This window comes from Strix uralensis, chromosome 11 (genome assembly GCF_047716275.1).
Source record: "Strix uralensis isolate ZFMK-TIS-50842 chromosome 11, bStrUra1, whole genome shotgun sequence".
NCBI classification, from domain to species: Eukaryota; Metazoa; Chordata; class Aves; order Strigiformes; family Strigidae; genus Strix; species Strix uralensis.
Window position 1 is genome coordinate 4,197,269 of NC_133982.1, and position 17,698 is coordinate 4,214,966.

General features: G+C 59.0%; 2 protein-coding genes across 2 annotated transcripts in view; one reads left to right on the forward strand and one right to left on the reverse strand.

The window, feature by feature from the left end:
- Nucleotides 1-13,020, forward strand: part of CCDC33 (coiled-coil domain containing 33) — a 44,868-nt gene extending 31,848 nt beyond the window's left edge. The window contains exons 14-24 of the mRNA XM_074880006.1: nt 9,080-9,186; nt 9,292-9,450; nt 9,496-9,598; nt 10,613-10,808; nt 10,922-11,010; nt 11,230-11,361; nt 11,551-11,623; nt 11,877-11,998; nt 12,230-12,313; nt 12,409-12,529; nt 12,891-13,020. Of these exons, the coding sequence (XP_074736107.1) occupies nt 9,080-9,186; nt 9,292-9,450; nt 9,496-9,598; nt 10,613-10,808; nt 10,922-11,010; nt 11,230-11,361; nt 11,551-11,623; nt 11,877-11,998; nt 12,230-12,313; nt 12,409-12,529; nt 12,891-12,967 (1,263 nt within the window). The 3' untranslated portion in view covers nt 12,968-13,020. The remainder of the gene's footprint in view (nt 1-9,079; nt 9,187-9,291; nt 9,451-9,495; nt 9,599-10,612; nt 10,809-10,921; nt 11,011-11,229; nt 11,362-11,550; nt 11,624-11,876; nt 11,999-12,229; nt 12,314-12,408; nt 12,530-12,890) is intronic.
- A 379-nt stretch (nt 13,021-13,399) lies between these two features.
- CYP11A1 (cytochrome P450 family 11 subfamily A member 1) lies at nt 13,400-17,293 on the reverse strand. The gene is made up of 9 exons (XM_074880484.1): nt 16,918-17,293; nt 16,226-16,381; nt 15,826-16,025; nt 15,216-15,419; nt 14,535-14,695; nt 14,291-14,457; nt 14,076-14,154; nt 13,670-13,861; nt 13,400-13,562 (listed from the first exon to the last, which is right to left on the reverse strand). The coding sequence occupies exons 1-9, from the start codon at nt 17,160-17,162 to the stop codon at nt 13,440-13,442; spliced, it is 1,527 nt and encodes a 508-aa protein (XP_074736585.1). The 5' UTR covers nt 17,163-17,293; the 3' UTR covers nt 13,400-13,439.
- Between the last annotated feature and the right edge of the window lie 405 nt (nt 17,294-17,698).

Genomic DNA, 17,698 nt, shown 5'->3' on the forward strand with positions numbered 1-17,698 from the left:
CCAGCTCACTGTAGCCTCACAAGAGCATCCCTGGGTCAATAAAGCAAGGGAAGGTGGGAAGTGGTCTCAAGGATGCTTCCAGCAGACAATTTTAAATTCTGAGTGGGGCAATGGGAGCCCAGAAAGGGTTTGCACAAGCCCTGGCCACCCCTGCCCCACCTGAGCACCTTCTTTTTTTCTGGCTAAAAATACTAGAAAGCATTTCTGGTGTGATTATTATTCCCCCCCCCCCCCCCCCAACCTTTGACAGCCGTTTTCTTTCTTTTGCTTTTTTATTCCCCCTAAAGCGCAAATTATTCTCACTCTACTTGCATGGCAGCGTGGGGGATTTGTTTGGGAAGCCCTGGAAAGCTCATCTCCTGACAGCCCCGGGAATCAGGGCTGACACCCTACTAATGGAGCGTGTGTGCGGGAGGGAGACGGGACATGACAGCCCCCCCGGCAGTGGGGTCTGGGGGGGTTTGGGGGGGAGCACTCGGCTGATCACAGCCCTGTCACTTCTTCCCACTTCACTCCGGCTGATCAAACCCGGATCCCCATCCCTACCCTGCGGCTTTCCAGGTCCTGCTCCGGATCTGCTCATTAACGCCTTCATTAAAAAGGGGAGGGGGGCAGGGAAAACAAAGCAATGAGGAATATTATCCAAGATGGGGTAACCCTTCCCTGTCCTGCTCCCACGGGGGCAGAAAACCCTCTGTGCAGGTTTGTGCTGGGACATTAGACCCCCTCCTTGGGCTTACCAAGGTTTGAGGCTGATTTCTGCTGGATGAGCTTTCTGACCTTAGGCTGAGGTTTACACTGGGCTCAGCCTAACTGTGTTTTCCTACACTTCTGCCCTCTCGCTGAATAGATTTGCGCCTCTCTTACCAGTCGATGAATAATTTACGAGCAGCACTTAACGATTAGGGGGGTGTTTTCTCCAGCCTCTTCAAACATTTGCTTCTTCTTCAAGCTTTTCTTTCCCCACTCCAATCACCAGTGTCTCCCTGACCTGTCAACGCCAGGGGCTTTAAAAGCCAAAGGGCCTCTTGTGAGGCTGGGAGAAGTAAATGTCTTTTTTTTTTTTTTTTTTCTCTTTACTGGCATTTTGTTCCCAGCACTGCACGTGTGCCATCAGCTCCATCACATAAGATGACAGCCCAGATGTGCAGGTTGTCCCCCAAAAACACATTGTGGTGTGGTAGAACAGGGAGCAGTGGGGGGGACAACAGGATTTCTTGCTTGCCAGCACCTTTGGGACCCCTTTGCTGCACCCATTTCCAGCTGCTGGGTGATGTCCAAGGGAGACGGGGGCTCCTGCACCCGCTGAGGGGGTCTTCTGCCTGGGCGGGCTAGGAGGGGACCCCAGCACAATACGGCACTGGTGAGCCCAGCAGCAACTTGGGGCTGGTGTCCTCAATGGTGGCCCGCTGGCAAAGGGAAGAGGGGGACACGCGGGGAGAGGGGTGTGCAAAGGATGAGGGTGCTGCAAGGGGAGAGGGTGCTGCAAAGACTGAGGGTGCTGCAAGGGGCGAGGGGGATGTGAGGGTGCTGCAAGGGAAAATGATGGTGCATGGGGAGAGGGTGTTGCAAGGGGTGAAGGTGCTGCAAGGGCCAAAGGGTGCTGTGAGGGGAGAGGGGGATGCAGAGGATGAGGATGCTGCAAGAGAAAAGGATGCTGCAAGGGGAGAGGGTGCTGCAATGAGAGAGGGTGCTGCAAGAGAAAAGGATGGTGCGCAGGGAGAAGGTGCTGCAAAGGGTGAAGATGCTGCAAGGACTAAGGGCGCTGTGAGGGGTGAGGGTGCTGTGAGGGGAGAGAGGGATGTGAAGAATGAGGGTGCTGCAAGGGGAAAGGATGGTGCATGGGGAGAAAGTGCTGCTGTTGGTGAAGATGCTGCAAGGGAGAGGGTGCTGTAAAGGGAGAGGGTGCTGTGAGGGGAGAGGGTGCTGTGAGAGGAGAGGGTGATGCAAAGGATGAGGGTGCTGTGAGGGGAAAGGATGCTGCAGTTGGTGAAAATGCTGCAAGGGAGAAGGGTGCTGCAAGGTACAAAGGTGCTGTAAAGGGAGAGGGTGCTGTGAGAGGAGAGGGGGATGAGGAGGATGAGGGTGCTGTGAGGGGAGAGGGGGATGAGGAGGATGAGGGTGCTGTGAGGGGAGAGGGGGATGAGGAGGATGAGGGTGCTGTGAGGGGAGAGGGGGATGAGGAGGATGAGGGTGCTGTGAGGGGAGAGGGGGATGAGGAGGATGAGGGTGCTGTGAGGGGAGAGGGGGATGAGGAGGATGAGGGTGCTGTGAGGGGAGAGGGGGATGAGGAGGATGAGGGTGCTGTGAGGGGAGAGGGGGATGAGGAGGATGAGGGTGCTGTGAGGGGAGAGGGGGATGAGGAGGATGAGGGTGCTGTGAGGGGAGAGGGGGATGAGGAGGATGAGGGTGCTGTGAAGGGAGAGGGGGATGAGGAGAATGAGGGTGCTGTGAGGGGAGAGGGGGATGAGGAGGATGAGGGTGCTGGAGGGGAAAAAGGTGCTGCAAGAGGATAGTGGGAGAGGGTGCTGCGAGGGGTGCGGGTGCTGCGAGAGGAGAAGGGCTGCGAGGGGTACGGGTGCTGCAGGGGCCGGGTGGCCGCGGCCCCGCTCCCCGCACCGTGGCGGCCCCACGCGTGTCCGCAGCCCCCCCTAGCGGCCGCCACACCGCCCTGCCGGCCCCACGGTCCCGGGGCGCCCGGCCCGGCCGAGAACCGGCGGGGTTTGCCGGGGGGCCCCGCACCCGGGGGTGCCCGAGCACCCACAGGCAGGAGGCTCAGCGCCGGCCGGGCTGCGCGGGCAGGGGGGGGGTTCCCCCAGCACTGGGCCAATTAATAAAAGAGGCCCATAAATCACCTAATGTGACCCCAGATGATGTTTATGCCCGTTTTACTTCTCAAGGAGATCATTCAGGAATTTTCTTCCCCTTTTATTTAATTAGCTTTTTGCCCTGGTGATGATGAACTCGGTGCACAAAGATGCCGTGCTGAGGGTGGGTCCCCCGGTGTCCCCGCTGTGTGACACCAGGGCATGGATGGGGTGACCCGCATCCGGCAGTCACAAGGAGGGGAGAAGCTCTTGATGGGATTTAGAGTATGGCAGAAGCCCCCCAGCCACCCCAAATCCTGCTGCAACATCCCCGGTCCCAGCTGGGCTGGGAGAGAGTAAAAGCAGCTGGAAATGTTGTTTCCTTGGGGGCAAGATGGAGTGAGGTGGGATGGTGAGGAGAGGAACAGAGGGATGAGGAGGGAGACAGAGTAATGAGGATGGGGGCAGAGGGACAAGGAGGGGGACAGAGGAACAAGGAAGGGGACAGGGGGACGAGGATGGGGGCAGAGGGATGAGGAGGGGACAGAGAGATGAGGAGGGGGACAGAGGGACAAGGAGGGGTACAGAGGGATGAGGAGGGGGACAGAGGGATGAGGAGGGGGACAGAAGGACGAGGAGGGGGACAGAGGGATAAGGAGGGGGACAGAGAGATGAGGAGGGGGACAGAGAGACGAGGAGGGGGACAGAGGGATGAGGAGGGGGACAGAGAGACGAGGAGGGGGACAGAGGGATGAGGAGGGGGACAGAGAGATGAGGAGCGGGACAGAGAGATGAGGAGCGGGACAAGGAGGAGGACAAAGGGATGAGGAGGGGGACAGAGGAACAAGGAGTGCGACAGAGAGATGAGGAGGGGGACAGAGGGACGAGGAGGGGGACAAAGAGATGAGGAGGGGGACAGAGAGATGAGGAGGGGGACAGAGAGATGAGGAGGGGGACAAGGAGGAGGACAGAGGGATGAGGAGGGGGACAGAGGGATGAGGAGGGGGACAGAGGAACAAGGAGTGCGACAGAGAGACAAGGAGGGGGACAGAGAGATGAGGAGGGGGACAGAGAGACGAGGAGGGGGACAGGGAGATGACGAGGGGGACAGAGAGATGAGGAGGGGGACAAGGAGGAGGACAGAGGGATGAGGAGGGGGACAGAGGAACAAGGAGTGCGACAGAGAGACAAGGAGGGGGACGGAGGGACGAGGAGGGGGACTGAGGGACGAGGAGGGGGACAGAGAGATGAGGAGGGGGACAGAGGAACAAGGAAGAGGACAGAGGGACGTGGCTTTTGTAGGGCAGCGGAGGGTGCTGGAGGGGCCGGGACCCAATGGTGGAGGGGTGGGGGAGGCTGGGAGGGGGTTGGGGGCTTTGCAAATGGTCTGAGTGCTGCAGCTACACTGCACGAGGGGGGGTTTAGTGATCCAGGCTCTGGGCAGGGGTGGGAAACAGGTCAGGCTTGGAGGGCTTTGCATGTGCTTCTCCTGCTTGGGTCTGGGTGGCTGTGGGTGTGTCTGCGGGGGGGATGGACCAGGGACCCCGGCAGTGAGCCAGAGCAGGGCTAAAAGAGAAAACTGGCTCCAAAACACCATTTTTTGTGTGTTGGGGGGGTGCAAGCCCTGGCACGTGTCCTGCTCCAACCCAGTCCCAGCAGCACTACTACACCCTCGGTGAACATAGCACAGAAGGGCTCATCCATCCTCATTTAACGACTTCTCAGCCTTTCCCGGGGCTAATTAATGAAGGATGGGGCCCAATGGCCAGGGAGACATGCTCAGGGTGGTGGGTGCTCAGGGCAGCGGGTGCTGCACGGCACTGGGTGCTCTCGGCGCAGTGGCTTGGGGTGTTGACGGATTTATGCTCGCTGCTGAAATGCAAGGGGCGTTTTATCAGCAAATCGAGTCAATACATAAGCAAACATGAAAACGGATGGCCACAGCGCCGGCAATAAACCGCCTGCCAGGCCAAGGGCAAGTCACGGCAGCGCCTGTCACCAGGGGTGGTGGGGATGCTTGGAGTTCAGCCCTCTGCAGCCACCGGTTTTTCAAAGCTAGGGGATGAAAATTGCTTTGAGGGCGCATAAACAGTGGGGGGCTAGGGGAGGGTATTTAACTCGGGTCCCATGCACAGATTTTAGAAGGTATGCTTGGAAACCAGATTCTTCGGGGAGCTGCCAAGTGCTGCCAAGTTTCCCACTGGTACTGGGGTTTTTTTGTGATATTTCTTCACTTCTTCACATCTCCAGCTGCTGGAAACGTGTTTATCTTAAAACACAGATGAGGATGTTTTCCTAGAAGGAAGAAAAAACTCAAAGACCCAGCAGGAACCCAGGGTAACAGTCGTAACCTGTTTCCCTCATTTTTTGATCTCAGGAGGGGGCTTTTTTAGGTCTGGCCCCAGTTTGTAGTCACGGGTGAGCAGCAGCACTGGGGGATGCTTTGACCCATGCTGGGAGGAGAGACCCAGCCTGGGAGGCTCTGCTGACCTCCCCTTCCTCCTTTTCCCCCTGGTCAGCAGCAGCAGCAGGACATCACTTGGGGACATCACTCCGGCTGTCCCCACCCCTCCCAAAAGCAGCAGGATGGGGAGAAATTTTTTTTCAGGAGCCAGGAGCTGACTCAGCCCAAGTTTGCTCTCAGAAGTCATCCCACTTCTTCCTAGTTGCCGATTTTCTTTTTTTTTTTTTTTTTCCTTTTTCTTTGAGCAAAATAAACCAGCAGCGACTCGCAGAGGAATCACAGTCCCTGCTGGTGGCACGACTGCTTTCTGGAGCCTTATCTTGAAGAAGCAGGCAGGCGGGTGGGAGCTGGAGGAGCAGTCATCTCTACACCAAGCATCTTGCCTCTCCGTGTTACCCAGTGTCATCCAGAGGCTTTTATTTCCTTGTACGACACGATATCAGCAGTCGGCAGCTGGGCCCGGAGCCGGATAGCGATGGTAATCGCCCGCCCTAAAATCATCATCCTGGTTAGGAAGGGAGCAGAAGATGTGGTGTCTCTATTAAATTGAACTCGGCTCAGATTAAGCGCTTTTCAATGCAATCCAATTAACTCTTAAATTGAATTGTAATGCTTTGGCTAATATACCCCTCCCAGCACAGCCCCCTCCCCTAGCCCTGACGCATGGGAAGAGAGTTCAGCCTTGGTTTAATCAGATAAAACCTTGCTTATTTGCTGCCTTTCTCTGGCTGGTGCATCCTGCCAAGGTGTGTGGGGAGCGACCGGGGTAAAAATCTCTGTATTTCCCCTGGGGGACCTGCAAATCCCCCGGGCGTTGGGGTTCCCCAGGGAAACACGTTGATTTTGAAAGTAGAGGGGGAAAAAAAAAAAACAAACACTTGCCCCACTAATATGTCCACCCAGATGCTGACCTGAGGATGGTTTTGGGTACCCATGTGTCCCCAGGGAGGGGTGGGGGGCACTGGGGACCTGATGTCCTGCCCCAGCCCCATCCAGTGTCCGTGTCCCAAGGGGAAGGTCGATGGGGACATCCAGCAAAGCAAATGAAAGCGTCACTATCTCCTGATGGTTTCGTGAGCTTTTGTTACAGAAAAGAGGAGAAAATGGGATTTTTTTCTCTCTGATCTTCCTAAGCTGCTGCAGCAATTTTCTTAGATATGTAAATCTGAGCTTATCCCATCTTCATAACAATTAAGGAATTGGGCTTAATACTCATCCAGGGACATGTTATTTGTTGAGTTGGAGGGAGATTGTGTTGCAGAAGAGGCTGGTGCACTGCCAGGGGCTCAATTGCCTCCGTGCTCACAAGTGAAATGAGTTGGCCTGTCCTCAGCCTCTCTCCAGGGTGCATTGCTGTCCCCTCCCCAGCCAGGGATGGGGTCAGGCCATGCCATGGAGATGCAGAATCCTCTGGTACACCCTAATTTTGGCCTATTTCGGACCTTCCTGCCTCCCATGGAGATTTATTGTAGCCCCCCTCCTCGCTTTGCTCCATGCTGCTCCGTCTACAGATGAATTGATTCCAGCAGTTGAAGCTAATCGGATACATCAAAGCATCTCAGAGCAATTTGTTAAGTAAATAAGAAAAAAAACTTGGCCTAAGCAAATATGGGAAGGAGGGGGGCGGCTTGTAGGGGTGGATGAAAGGCTCTAAAGGCAGGGGAAGCTTCAGAGGCTTGGAAATGATGGGAAAAAAAATTTAAAATAAATAGTGAGTGCCAGGAGTTTCAAAGCTTCCATCATTTCAGATGCGGATTCCCAGCCTTTCATCCCAGACCCCTGCAGGAAGGAGAGACACAGCGCTCTCCGGGTGGATTTGAGATAGGAGGTGTAGGGGAAAATACCCTTAACTCTGCCCCCAGCCCTGGAGGCAGCACTGGGGTGTTGCTGCCTGCCAGGAGTGCGAGCGCAGGCAGAAATATGGGATGGTGGGTGTCTGAGCAGAGTTGAGCTGGGACTAAAGGCTGGGGATGGTTTTCCAGCCTCTGCAGGTGTTGTCTGAACCTAGAAAAGCCGTGGCTGAACCCAGCACCCTCCAGCGCAGGCAGGGAAAGCAGCTGCCTAGCCCAGGCAAGCCAAGTGCAGTCCTGTGCATTATTGATGGAGCAGATAATTGCACGTTTCCCACTGGCTCTTTGATGAAAAATTGATGGCACGGGACGAGGTAGCGAGGGGCATCATCGACTTACACCGGCCTCTTTGTTTCTTAACAAACACCGAAGGAGAGGTGGATACAGGATGTCGCAGTGGGTGGGAGACACAGGAGCCTCTGTGGGCACCCTGAAAGGGGGACTGGGGAACTAGTTGGAACAGAGCATCCCTTGCCTTAAAATGCTGTAAATTCAATCTCAGGATGAAAGTGGGGTTTGATCAGTGGGTTCAGTGAATTATTCTCTGCTTGGGATCAGGCCAAACCCCAAGGCAGAGCTGAAGGCTGATGCCACCCAGCATCTCCAAGACGTGGGTCCTCAGAAGTTAATTGAGCGTTTGAAACATCAAAGGAGCGTGCTGGGAGGGGAGAGGGTTTCCATGCCCGCATCCAAGGCATGGAAATGAGGTGCTGTCGCTGCCAGAGCCACCCAGCTGTGCTGGGACCAGGCGGTGGCTGCTACCGAGTCACCTTCTCCAGTGTGCGCTGCTGGGAGCAGGAGATAAGGCAACAGCGGCCAAAACCAGGCTGGGGATGGGGTGGGAGGGCTGGGGGCAGCAAGGGGCTGGCGTCTCAGAGGCAGTGCTTGTAGGCAGGCAGCACTGCTGGCAGCCGCTGCCTGCTGGCCCCGATGGCTTTAGAAGCGGCAGTGGGATGTGCAACGGTTGAAGGAATGATAAAGGGGAAGAGATGTGGGTGCCCGGGGCAAGGAGCAGCAAAGCCAGCTGCCTGCACCTGCCTGCACCTGCCTGCACCCAGAATGCACCCATCTGGGTGCAGTCGGGTGATTTTAGGCACTGAGCTGCTGCAGGGAGGAGTTGCTAAGAGGAGGGTTGTGTTGTAGCAACAGCCACTGGCATGTCATGCTGCCAGGAGCCCCTGCGCCACCTAAATCCCTTTGCCAGCAGAAAGGGCCTGGGAAAAACAGTTTTTCCTCATGCTACAACCCCCTGGCACTGCCGTAAGTCCACTGGCCAGCAGCTCGGGTGGTGTGTGGGGACGGGATGTTTGCCCGGGGGTGGCAGAGCCGCTGGGGAGTTTGTTTGGGGCAGGTAGAGCCTGGCAACCCACCGGCAGGCAGGGCCAGCTACCGGGAGCAGGGTGCCGGGGGGATTGGGGCATCCCAGGAGCAGGGATAATGCTCTACTACAGACCTTTCTCCTCCACTGTGAGTGCTGTGGGGCAGTGGGTGGGGATGGGGACATCACCCTGTCGCGGGTGTCACCAACGGGAGCTGAGGACCCAGAGGTCCCTGCTACAGGGACAGCACCCAGCTGGGGCTGCTTTTGGTCAAAGCCAAATTTCCTCCCAAGGGTGCATGGCTCAACAGTCCAGCCATGAGATGGTGCTCAAAGCCAGGCTTTTCCAAGTGTCCCCATCCTCAGTAGAAGGTCTTCCAGCCCTGTAGCCACACCACGTTGCACCCAAGTCCTGAAGGGGGATGCTTGAAGCATCACACTCAGCAATGCCAGAGGTTTTTGGGGCAGGGCTGGATCCTGATTCCAAAGCAACGATGGCAAAGGTGTTTTGCTCCAGGTGAAATCCAAGAGAGCTGCTCTCAGCTGTGGGGAAGGGACTGAAGGAGCTTGCTGCTCATCTCAGAGGGCTTTCCCCACCCTGCTCCTCATCCTCACCCTCTGCTCTGATGTTTCCCACCAGCTCCACCATGACGATGTGTCCCTCCCGGCGGCTGACGCCGTGGCCAGCATCCTGCCCAGAAAGAAGCCGTTCCCACGTGGGACAGGAGCACCATCGGAGGAGCGGAGGTACGGAAGCCACATGGGTTTTTCAGCCCCCTCTTGGCCCCTTCTTCTCAACCTCCTTGTGGTGGTTTCCTCCTTCCTCCATCCTCCCCATATTTTGCCCCGCAGCTTCTCCTCCTGCCCCATCGCTGCTGATCTTCGTCCTCATCTCCTCCACCTTCATGCACCCCCATCCCCACCAGTACTTGCCTTACCCCAGCACCCCAAACAGGCTCCTGTCTCCTACGGAGGGTTCCCCAGCCAAGGCTTCGCTGGTGTTTCACTCCAGTGGGAGTAGCTGGCCAAGCATGTCCCCCACTTTGTGCTCCACAGATCCCAGGAGATCATCGGGGACAACCAGGAGCTGGTGACTGCCAGGAAGACAGGAGGAGCGGGAGGCAGTGGGGGCATGGCGGGGGACAGCAGTTCCCCTGAGGTGGGTCCTGGCTCCCGTGGGGACTGAAGCCAGGCTGCTGGCAGCTCTACGCTGCCGGTGAGTGAAGGTCTGGGGGGTACAGCCCTTGAGTTTGGCTGGAGGGGGATTTATCTTGAGCATGAACCAAGTCCTGGATGAAACAGCTCTCGGGCAGATGGGGAGAAAGGAGCTGAGCCTCTGGCTGCACCTGCCCCCGCTTCTCCCCCTTCCCCAAGGCCGTGTGATGCTGCTGCACCCCCTCCCCATGCCCCAGCCCCTGCCACGGGCTGCTGGCCAAGGCCATCCCCAAGGCTGGGAGCAGGGGGCCAGGGAAACTGGAGGCACGTGGCTCCCTCTGGCCAAGGTCCCCGCTGCTGGGATCCTTTCCCCAGCCTGGCGTGGCAGGGAGGGATTCAGGAGGATCAGCCTGAGAACATGCAAACCCTTTGGGAATTATTTTCCTTCAGCATCACCTGGTAAGATGTTCCCCAGCCACACAGGTGCTAAAAATCCCCCAGGCTCATCTGTATAAAACATTCACCCTTCCATTATTCTTCACCACCTCCCTTCTTTTAAAGACCTGCAAAGCCCCATAAGGCTCAGAGCTTGAGGCTGACCCCCAGTTCCAACACTGCTCCATCCCACGTCCTTTGGAAGAGTTGTTTTTCCCCCAAGGGGGTGGTAGGAAGAGATGGGGAAAGGCGGGGAAGCGGGGTGTCTGTTGGGTGGGTGGAAAGGAGAAGGTTTGGAGCAACAAGAGAGAAGGATGGGTGGTTGGAGAAGGATGGAAGGGGAAGAGAAGGATGGATGGATGGATGGATGGATGGATGGATGGATGGATGGATGGATGGATGGATGGAAAATAAGAAGAGGAAGAGAAGGATGGATAGTTGCAAGAGAAGGGAAAAACTGGATGTTTCTTAGCCCTCCATGGTCGGTCTGACCCTCAAGACAAATATCCTCAGCTGAACTCTTGGTGCTGGGGAAAGCCCTGGCTGGCAGCAGGGTGCCAGCAGCTCTGCTCTGGGCTGACAGGAGGTGAGCAGCTACCGCCAGGCAATGAAGAGGATGGCGGGGGACCTCCTGTCCCTGCGCCGGCACGTCACCAGCCTGGAGGTGGAGAACGGGCACCTGCGGCGCAGCCTGGCCTCGCAGGAGGAGCTGGGCCATGCTCTGCTCACCGACGTGGACCTGGATGTCATGACTCAGGAGGAGCTGCTGGACAGGCTCGGTGTGTGATGAGGAAGGGGTGGTGGAAATTGGGGGACCCCTCTCCCTGGCACAGTAAAGGGGACAGTGCTGTCCCCTGGTCAGCTGTTGAGGACATGGCATGGGCTGTTGCAGCCACCCTCAAGCGCATGCTGGTGGCCAGCACAGCGGAGATGAGAAGGCTGAAGAACCGTGTCCAGCAGCTGCAGAATGAGCTGATCCGGGTACGGACACCAGCAGGAGCGGGCTGCCCGGGGTACAGAGTGGGGATGGAGAAGCAGGGGAGCAGCAAGGAGAGCATCACAGCATCCCCATAGCCAAGAAAGTGCCTGAGAGCCCCAGGACCCCCACCACAAGGCTCTCTCAGCCCTACAAGTGATGCCGTGAGGCTTGAGGCTCAGCACAGAGGTCTTTGGGGGCTTTTCCCCTTCCTCTCCCCCCAGAAAAATGACCGGGAGAAGGACCTGGTGCTGCTCCAGCAAGCCCACCGGCAGCAGCAAGCCACGCTGAGGAGGTGCCAGGAGAAGGTGGCCAAGACAAAGGGCTTGGAGGAGACGGTGAGGCAGCAGGAGAAGGTGAGTTGAGGGGCATGAGGTTCAGGTGAGAAGGACAGAGGCTCGGTGGAACAGACGGGACCCTCTGGCCCATCCCAGCCCTCCATGAGCGCTACCTTGTGCCAGGACCACGGTGGCTGGGGAGAGGGGGTGGTCACGCAGCCTCACCTTGAGCTGGTGACATGGGGCCAGCTCTGCTCTCTCCTGCAGGTGATTGAGATGATGGAGCGGGTGCTGCAGGAGAAGCTCACCGGTGTGAGCAGGAGCACTGAGAAGACAGCAGGTGGGTGCAAGTGGAGATGGGGACCCTCGAGAAGGAGACACCCATATACAGCTGCTGGGAGCCCATCTGGTGGCCATTCCCTTCTGAAGGGTTGCACCAGGGGATGGTCTGCAGTGGGGGAGCAGAGCTGGTCCTGAGCCCTCTAGCACCCATCCCTGGCCATGGGGGAGGCCAAGGGCTTGCTCCTAGCCCCCATCTCTGCATGGAACAGGTGTAGGACACATCCCAGTGGCCCCCCCACCCCATCCCACAGGTGAAGCCCTCTCCAGGGAGGTGTACACCACGCTGCTGGCCGAGGACTGCAGACTGCGGGAGGAGCTGGCGAGGCCCCCCCTCTCCTTGCCTCCCATCACCCTACGCCCCCCAGTCTTGCCGGTGAGACCAGGGAGGGGAACACAGGGCTGGGATGGGAAGGCAGAGCCATGGCACCCCAGAAAGCACCACTGAGGGGTAACTGAGCACGCTGGGAGCATCACCTAGGTGGTACCTCCGGCTCTGTGGGGCGATAACCACCCCTGTGGCTTACTGTCTCTATTAACAGGGGGTGGGAAGGCGGGGTAATGTGGCATTGCCTTTCCCCACTCCTGCTCCTCTCGTGGCCCACAGACTGTTTTCGGGGGTGCAGAGAAGCTCTCTCTGCTGGCCAGGCTGGAGGAGGCACAAGCCCGCAGGCGGGTGCTGGAGAGGCAGGTGGGCATCACCCCCCGCACCCTGCTTGATGGTGGGGAGCATGGGGTTTTGGGCCAGGGTGGGGGGCACCTCTGGCCCCCACACCTTGGAGAAAGCCAGCCTGGTTTGGGTCTGTCCCAGCTGGAGGAGGCAGCAAGGAGGTGGGGACGAGAGAAGCAGGAGCTCGGCACTCGTCTGCTGGAGTGGGAGCATGGCTTCCCCCACACCTCCACCTCGGTGAGCACACGGGGAGGGACTGGGGCCACCCCACATGGGGGTTGGCAGCTGGTGTTTGCTGTCAGGGGGAAGGAGTGGGGCTCAGAGCCACCCCTCTGCACCCAGGCAGCTGGGATATGGGAGATAGCTGGGGGTCTCCATGCCCACCCCCACATCAGGGGGGATTTGCCTCAGGACCTGGGCAAGAGGGGGGAGGGAGGGTTGTCCCTAGGGCCTCAGGAGCCCCCCTAACATCCCAGGATACCCCCCAACCAACCCCAGACCCCCCTACTGCAGCCCTCTCATCCACACCTGATCCCCCCTAGAGGGGGGGGGGAGACGGATTTACAGCTCCCCAAAACCTTTTCCCATTCCCCACCAGAACCTGCCGGTGATCTCCACGGCCCCCCCAAGAAGACCGCAGCCCCTGGCCCCGCTGCCCTAGCCCACGCCCAGTGAGAGAGATGGAGAAACCAAATGCTGACAAAAAGGAGCCTTTTTTTTTTTTTTTTTTTGCATGATGAAATTACAGAGAAATTACAGAAAAATCAGAAGCAAAGCTAAATATTTGAGGGTGTTGAAGGAGCATGGCTGCAGTCCTCAGGGTGGTCCCTGGGGACCCCCCGAGCAGCCGGAGGGGTGCAGCAACACCCACCCCCCCACCCTGCATTCCTCAGGGGGTTACGGAGGTGGCGGCGGGGCTGGGGTTGCTCCAGTTTATCTCCCCTGTGGCGTAAGCACAGCCTTGAGCAGGCTGGAGCGAAGGCAGGGATGCACCAAGCCAAGGCTGTGACCGTGAAAGCGTCCCAGCCGTCCCCCAAATCTCATCCCCAGGCCGGAGTCTGGCTGTAAGGAGCCGAAAGCGCCTGCAGGGTTGTTGGGGGTGGCCCCCAAACCGGGACCAGCTGGGTGTCACCCAGGATCAGGCTCTTCACACCCGAGACTCAAGCGGTCGTAAAGTCAAGTAGATGGGTTTGTCTGGGATCAGGATGAGATCGAACTTGGTCCCGACTTCCACCGCTCTCATGGTTTCGATTTTAAAGTTCTCCAGGATCTGGGATGAAGGAGAAAAGAGCGGATGGGAAACGCTCTTTCCAACAACAACCTCCCCGGTCCCTTCCAGCACCAAGTCCCTGGGGTCCCCGGCAGTGGGATGCTCACCTGCATGAGGAAGAGCTGCATCTCCAGCTCGGCGATCCGGCGGCCCAGGCACTGCCGGGGCCCAAAACCGAACCCCAGCCCCTTGAAGTGCTTGGGGCCGGCTGCCAGCCAGCGCTGGGGGCTGAATTGCTCCGGCTTGGGGAAGACCTCAGGATCCCGGCCCATGGCGTAGAGACCGACCTGCACCAGCGTCTGTGGGGAAGGATGGGCCCTGTGGGGCTGGGCTCCCCACGTGGCTTTGCCAGTGCTCGGGGTACAGGAAGGGGGTGCAGGGATGGGATCCAGCCCCAGATGAACCCCACAGCTGCTCCCCCCATGTCACCCACCCATGCTCCAGGACCTGCCTTCACCCAGAGCCCCATGCGAAGCAGGTCGGGGTGAGGAGGGACCCGGTGGCCATGCTCACCTTGGGGGGGATGCGGTAATCCTGGAGAATGACCTCTTGTGTGGTGTACCTCTGCAGGGTCACCGCCACGGGGTGCAGCCTGGGGGGACAGATCACACACATCTGATTTTGGGGACAGCCTGGCCCACCCACATCCCACCTCTATGCACGACATGACAGCGATCTGGGGAGGGAAGGGGCTGGGGGGTAGGGTTTCATTGGGGGCTCCTCCTCACCTGAGCGTCTCCTTGATGGCAGCTTTGAGCAGCCGGATGGTTTTCAGCATCTTCACCCTGTCCCCCGCTGCCTCCCGTTTGGCAGCCAGGATCTCTGCCCGCAGCTGCTCCTGGACCCCTGGGGACCGTGCCAGCTCGAACATGGCCCACTGCAGCGTCATGGAGGTCTGGAGCGGAGCAGGGGAGCAAGGTTCAACACCAGCCAGGACCTTCTCCCTGCCCAGCAACCCTGTCCGCTCCTTACCGTGTCCACCCCACCCGCCATCATCTCGGTGACGCTGGCCTTGATGTCATCCAAGGGCAGCTTGTCCTGCATGATGAGGCTGCAGAGGATGCCCATGTACTCCTTGGTGCTCTTGCGTTGCAGCCGCAGGTCCCGGTAGACGTTTTGTATGCATTTGTCCGCTGAGGAGACATGGAGACACAGTGTGGCCTTCCTCCCCCCGGGCCATGGTGGCGGAGGAAGATGCCAGATGTGGCACCTTAGGACATCGCTGCCCCAGGCTGGTGGTTTTTCCATGGGAGCTGCCCCTGCGGTGGCTTGGGACTGCAGTCCCTGCTGAGGGACCCAGCAGTGGCTGGGTGGGCACAGAGGATGGGGGGTCAGGGTGCCCCACGGGGGGACACCCTGCAGGAGTTTTGTCCCAGGTGCCAAAAGCTCTCTGAGGCCACAAGCCCCTCTGGGAGAGCTGCTCCCCTCAATGTGATGCCCATCATCTGCCCTTCATTGCTCCTGGATGGTTCCCCACTGCTCCATCCCACAAGCTCCAGATGTGGAAAGTCTTCCTGGCCTTAGTGACTCTGTTCTGGCTGGCTGGACCCAGGAGAAGATCTCTATGCTGGTGAGATGGGGCTGCACCATGGAGACAGGTCCTCAAAGGGGCCTTGGGTGACACAGGGAGGTGAGGGCAGGAGGAGCACTCACCCTGGAAGAAGATGGCATCCCAGGCCTGGACATGGTCCCGCCACATCTTGGCGTTGAGGTGGCGGAGGAGAGCGGGTGGCACGTAGAGCATGGGTGAGGTGGTGTGGAACATCAGGGTCACGGCGTCAATGAAGCGCTGCGACTCGGGGTCCACGAAGTCCTGCAGCAGCCCCAGCCGCTCCCCGTACAGCACGTGGCACACAGCTGTGAGCACAGCACCCATGAGGGGACCCAGCCCGGGGGACACTGTTCCCATCCCCTCCACCCTCCCATGGCCAACTCCAGCCTTCCTGTGGGGACTTGGCTTGGCCTCCTGTTCCCTCTGCGCATCAGGGGGCCATGAAGGCATCTCTCGTTGGGTAGGGTTGGCTACCAGTTGATGACCAGGTAGCCATAAAACTGTTTTATCAACAGTGTTGAGTTGTTCTCTACTTGTCTGAGGAGAGGACATCCCTCTAGAACCTGTGGCTCTGGGGGAGAAGCTTGGTTGCCCATCTCTGAGGATGAAGCTGTGGGAAATGCACGGTCTTACCCATCTCAGGCACCCTGCAAAGGTGTGTTCGGCAGGGGGGGGACATGTCTTACAGATACTCATGCCCCTGACACTCACACTCCAGGGCGAAGCGGAAGAGCTCATGGGTGAAGTCGGCTGTCCAGTGCTCCCGGCCGCTATTCCCCACCTGGGCTTGTGCCCGCCGGACAAAGTCCTCCCCCACCTCGCTCAGCAGAGGCACGAAACCCTCCACCACCTGTGGCGACAGCACCTCCTTGTTCAGCATCAGGCGGTCGGAGCGCCAGGCCTCCCCCTTCCTGCGGGACACCAAGTGGGGGGGTCAGAGGCATCCCCCTCATCCACCCCCCTGGAGAATGCCACACCCCAAAGCATGGGACCAGCCAATGTCCCCATCACCCTCCCGATGCTCCAGCTTCTCACCACCCCACGTGTCGGGGCTATCGCGATAGGACCTGGGAGCCCCATTTTGAGGGGACCCCGCAGCCCCCTGACTCACTTGAGGAGCACGCCGTAGGGCTTGTTGCGGTAGTCGCGGTAAGCCACCCAGGGGGGCACGCTGAAGCGCTCCGGTAGCGTCCCCTCCGCCTGGAAAAGGGTGGCAGCATCCTGGGGGCTGATGATGTTCACGCTCTCGTAGACACCCAGCTTCTCCCTGCCCGGGCATAGAGTGGGGTCAGCCCCACACCCTGACCCCCATTCCCGCAGCCCCTCACCTCCCCAGATCAACCACCACCTTCCCCGGCACCCCCAAATCAATCACTGTCCCCTCGCATCCCTTAAAATCCTGTCTGCAGGTCCCATCCTGGGGGATGCAGTGGCTCAGCACCAGGATCAGGCCCCCAGGGCTCAGGTAGGCACAGTGGGGAGTGCTGGACCTGCACTCCCACTGCTTCCCCCTCTGCCTGGGGATTTCAGCTCCAGACCCCGTGGAGATTGAGGGGAGCAGAGCCCCTCTCCATTCCCCCCACTCCCAACAAGCCACATCTGCTAGGCATGAGTAGGTCTCCCCTCTTGCCCCTCACCGTGGCATCAAGCCTGGCCAGTGCACAGCAAGCCGGGCTGCTCCAGCAGTTCAGCCACCCACCTCTCACCTGGAGCAGGACTGGGAATAGCAGCAGCATCCCGGACTGGAAAGGCTTCCAGAGCTGGAAAGCAGCGGGGGGATGCTGGGGCCAGACGCCGCCTCACCTGTAAATGGGCCCGAACTGCTGGAACTTGCGAGCCATGATGTGATGGACGTTGTGGAAGCCGCCCTCCTGCCAGAAGCGGTAGAGGTTGAGCCAGCCGGCTCGCCAGTCACCGGGCAGCTGGTTGAAGGGTCGAGGAGTTGGCGGGATGGGGGTGGCAGCCCCCCCAGCCCAGCGACATGCCCCAGCTTGGGCAGGGGGACATCGCCGCAAAGCGCCTGGCTTGGATGCAGCCCGGGCGAGCATGGGAGCAGGCGGTGGGAGAGGGAGGCGAGGGTGGCCTCGCTCTTATCCCCCGGCTGGCCTCGCTCAAGGCGAGAGGCTCTCGCCCGCCTCCCGATGAGTCACGGCCGCCCCAGGGACGGGGACAGGCGCAGGGCGTTTCGCCCCAGCAAAAAAGCAGATATTGGGGCATGGGGCAGCCAAAAGGGGTTTGCAGACCATCAGCTCCTCCCAGCCTTGCTGTAGCAGGGTTTGCCAGGTGATGCACAAGTCCTGAGCAGAAAAGGGTGACAAGGGGTGACGCTGGCAGGTGGCCTGTGCCACCCCAATAAAAGTGGGTGCTGTTGCAAGCACTCAAAATGAAAAGCCAGCTGCCAGGGGGAGAAATGTTTCTTCTGCAAAATAAATGATAAAAATGATCTAGGGGACAAAATAGTGTGGGTTAGACTTAATAAAGCTCAGGCCTAATGGGTCACCGCAGGTGGGGACAGCCGTGGGGACTGCCTGGCCATCGCCAGGGGTGTCTCACCTCCACCCTCCCCAGGGCAGAGAGTCCTGGG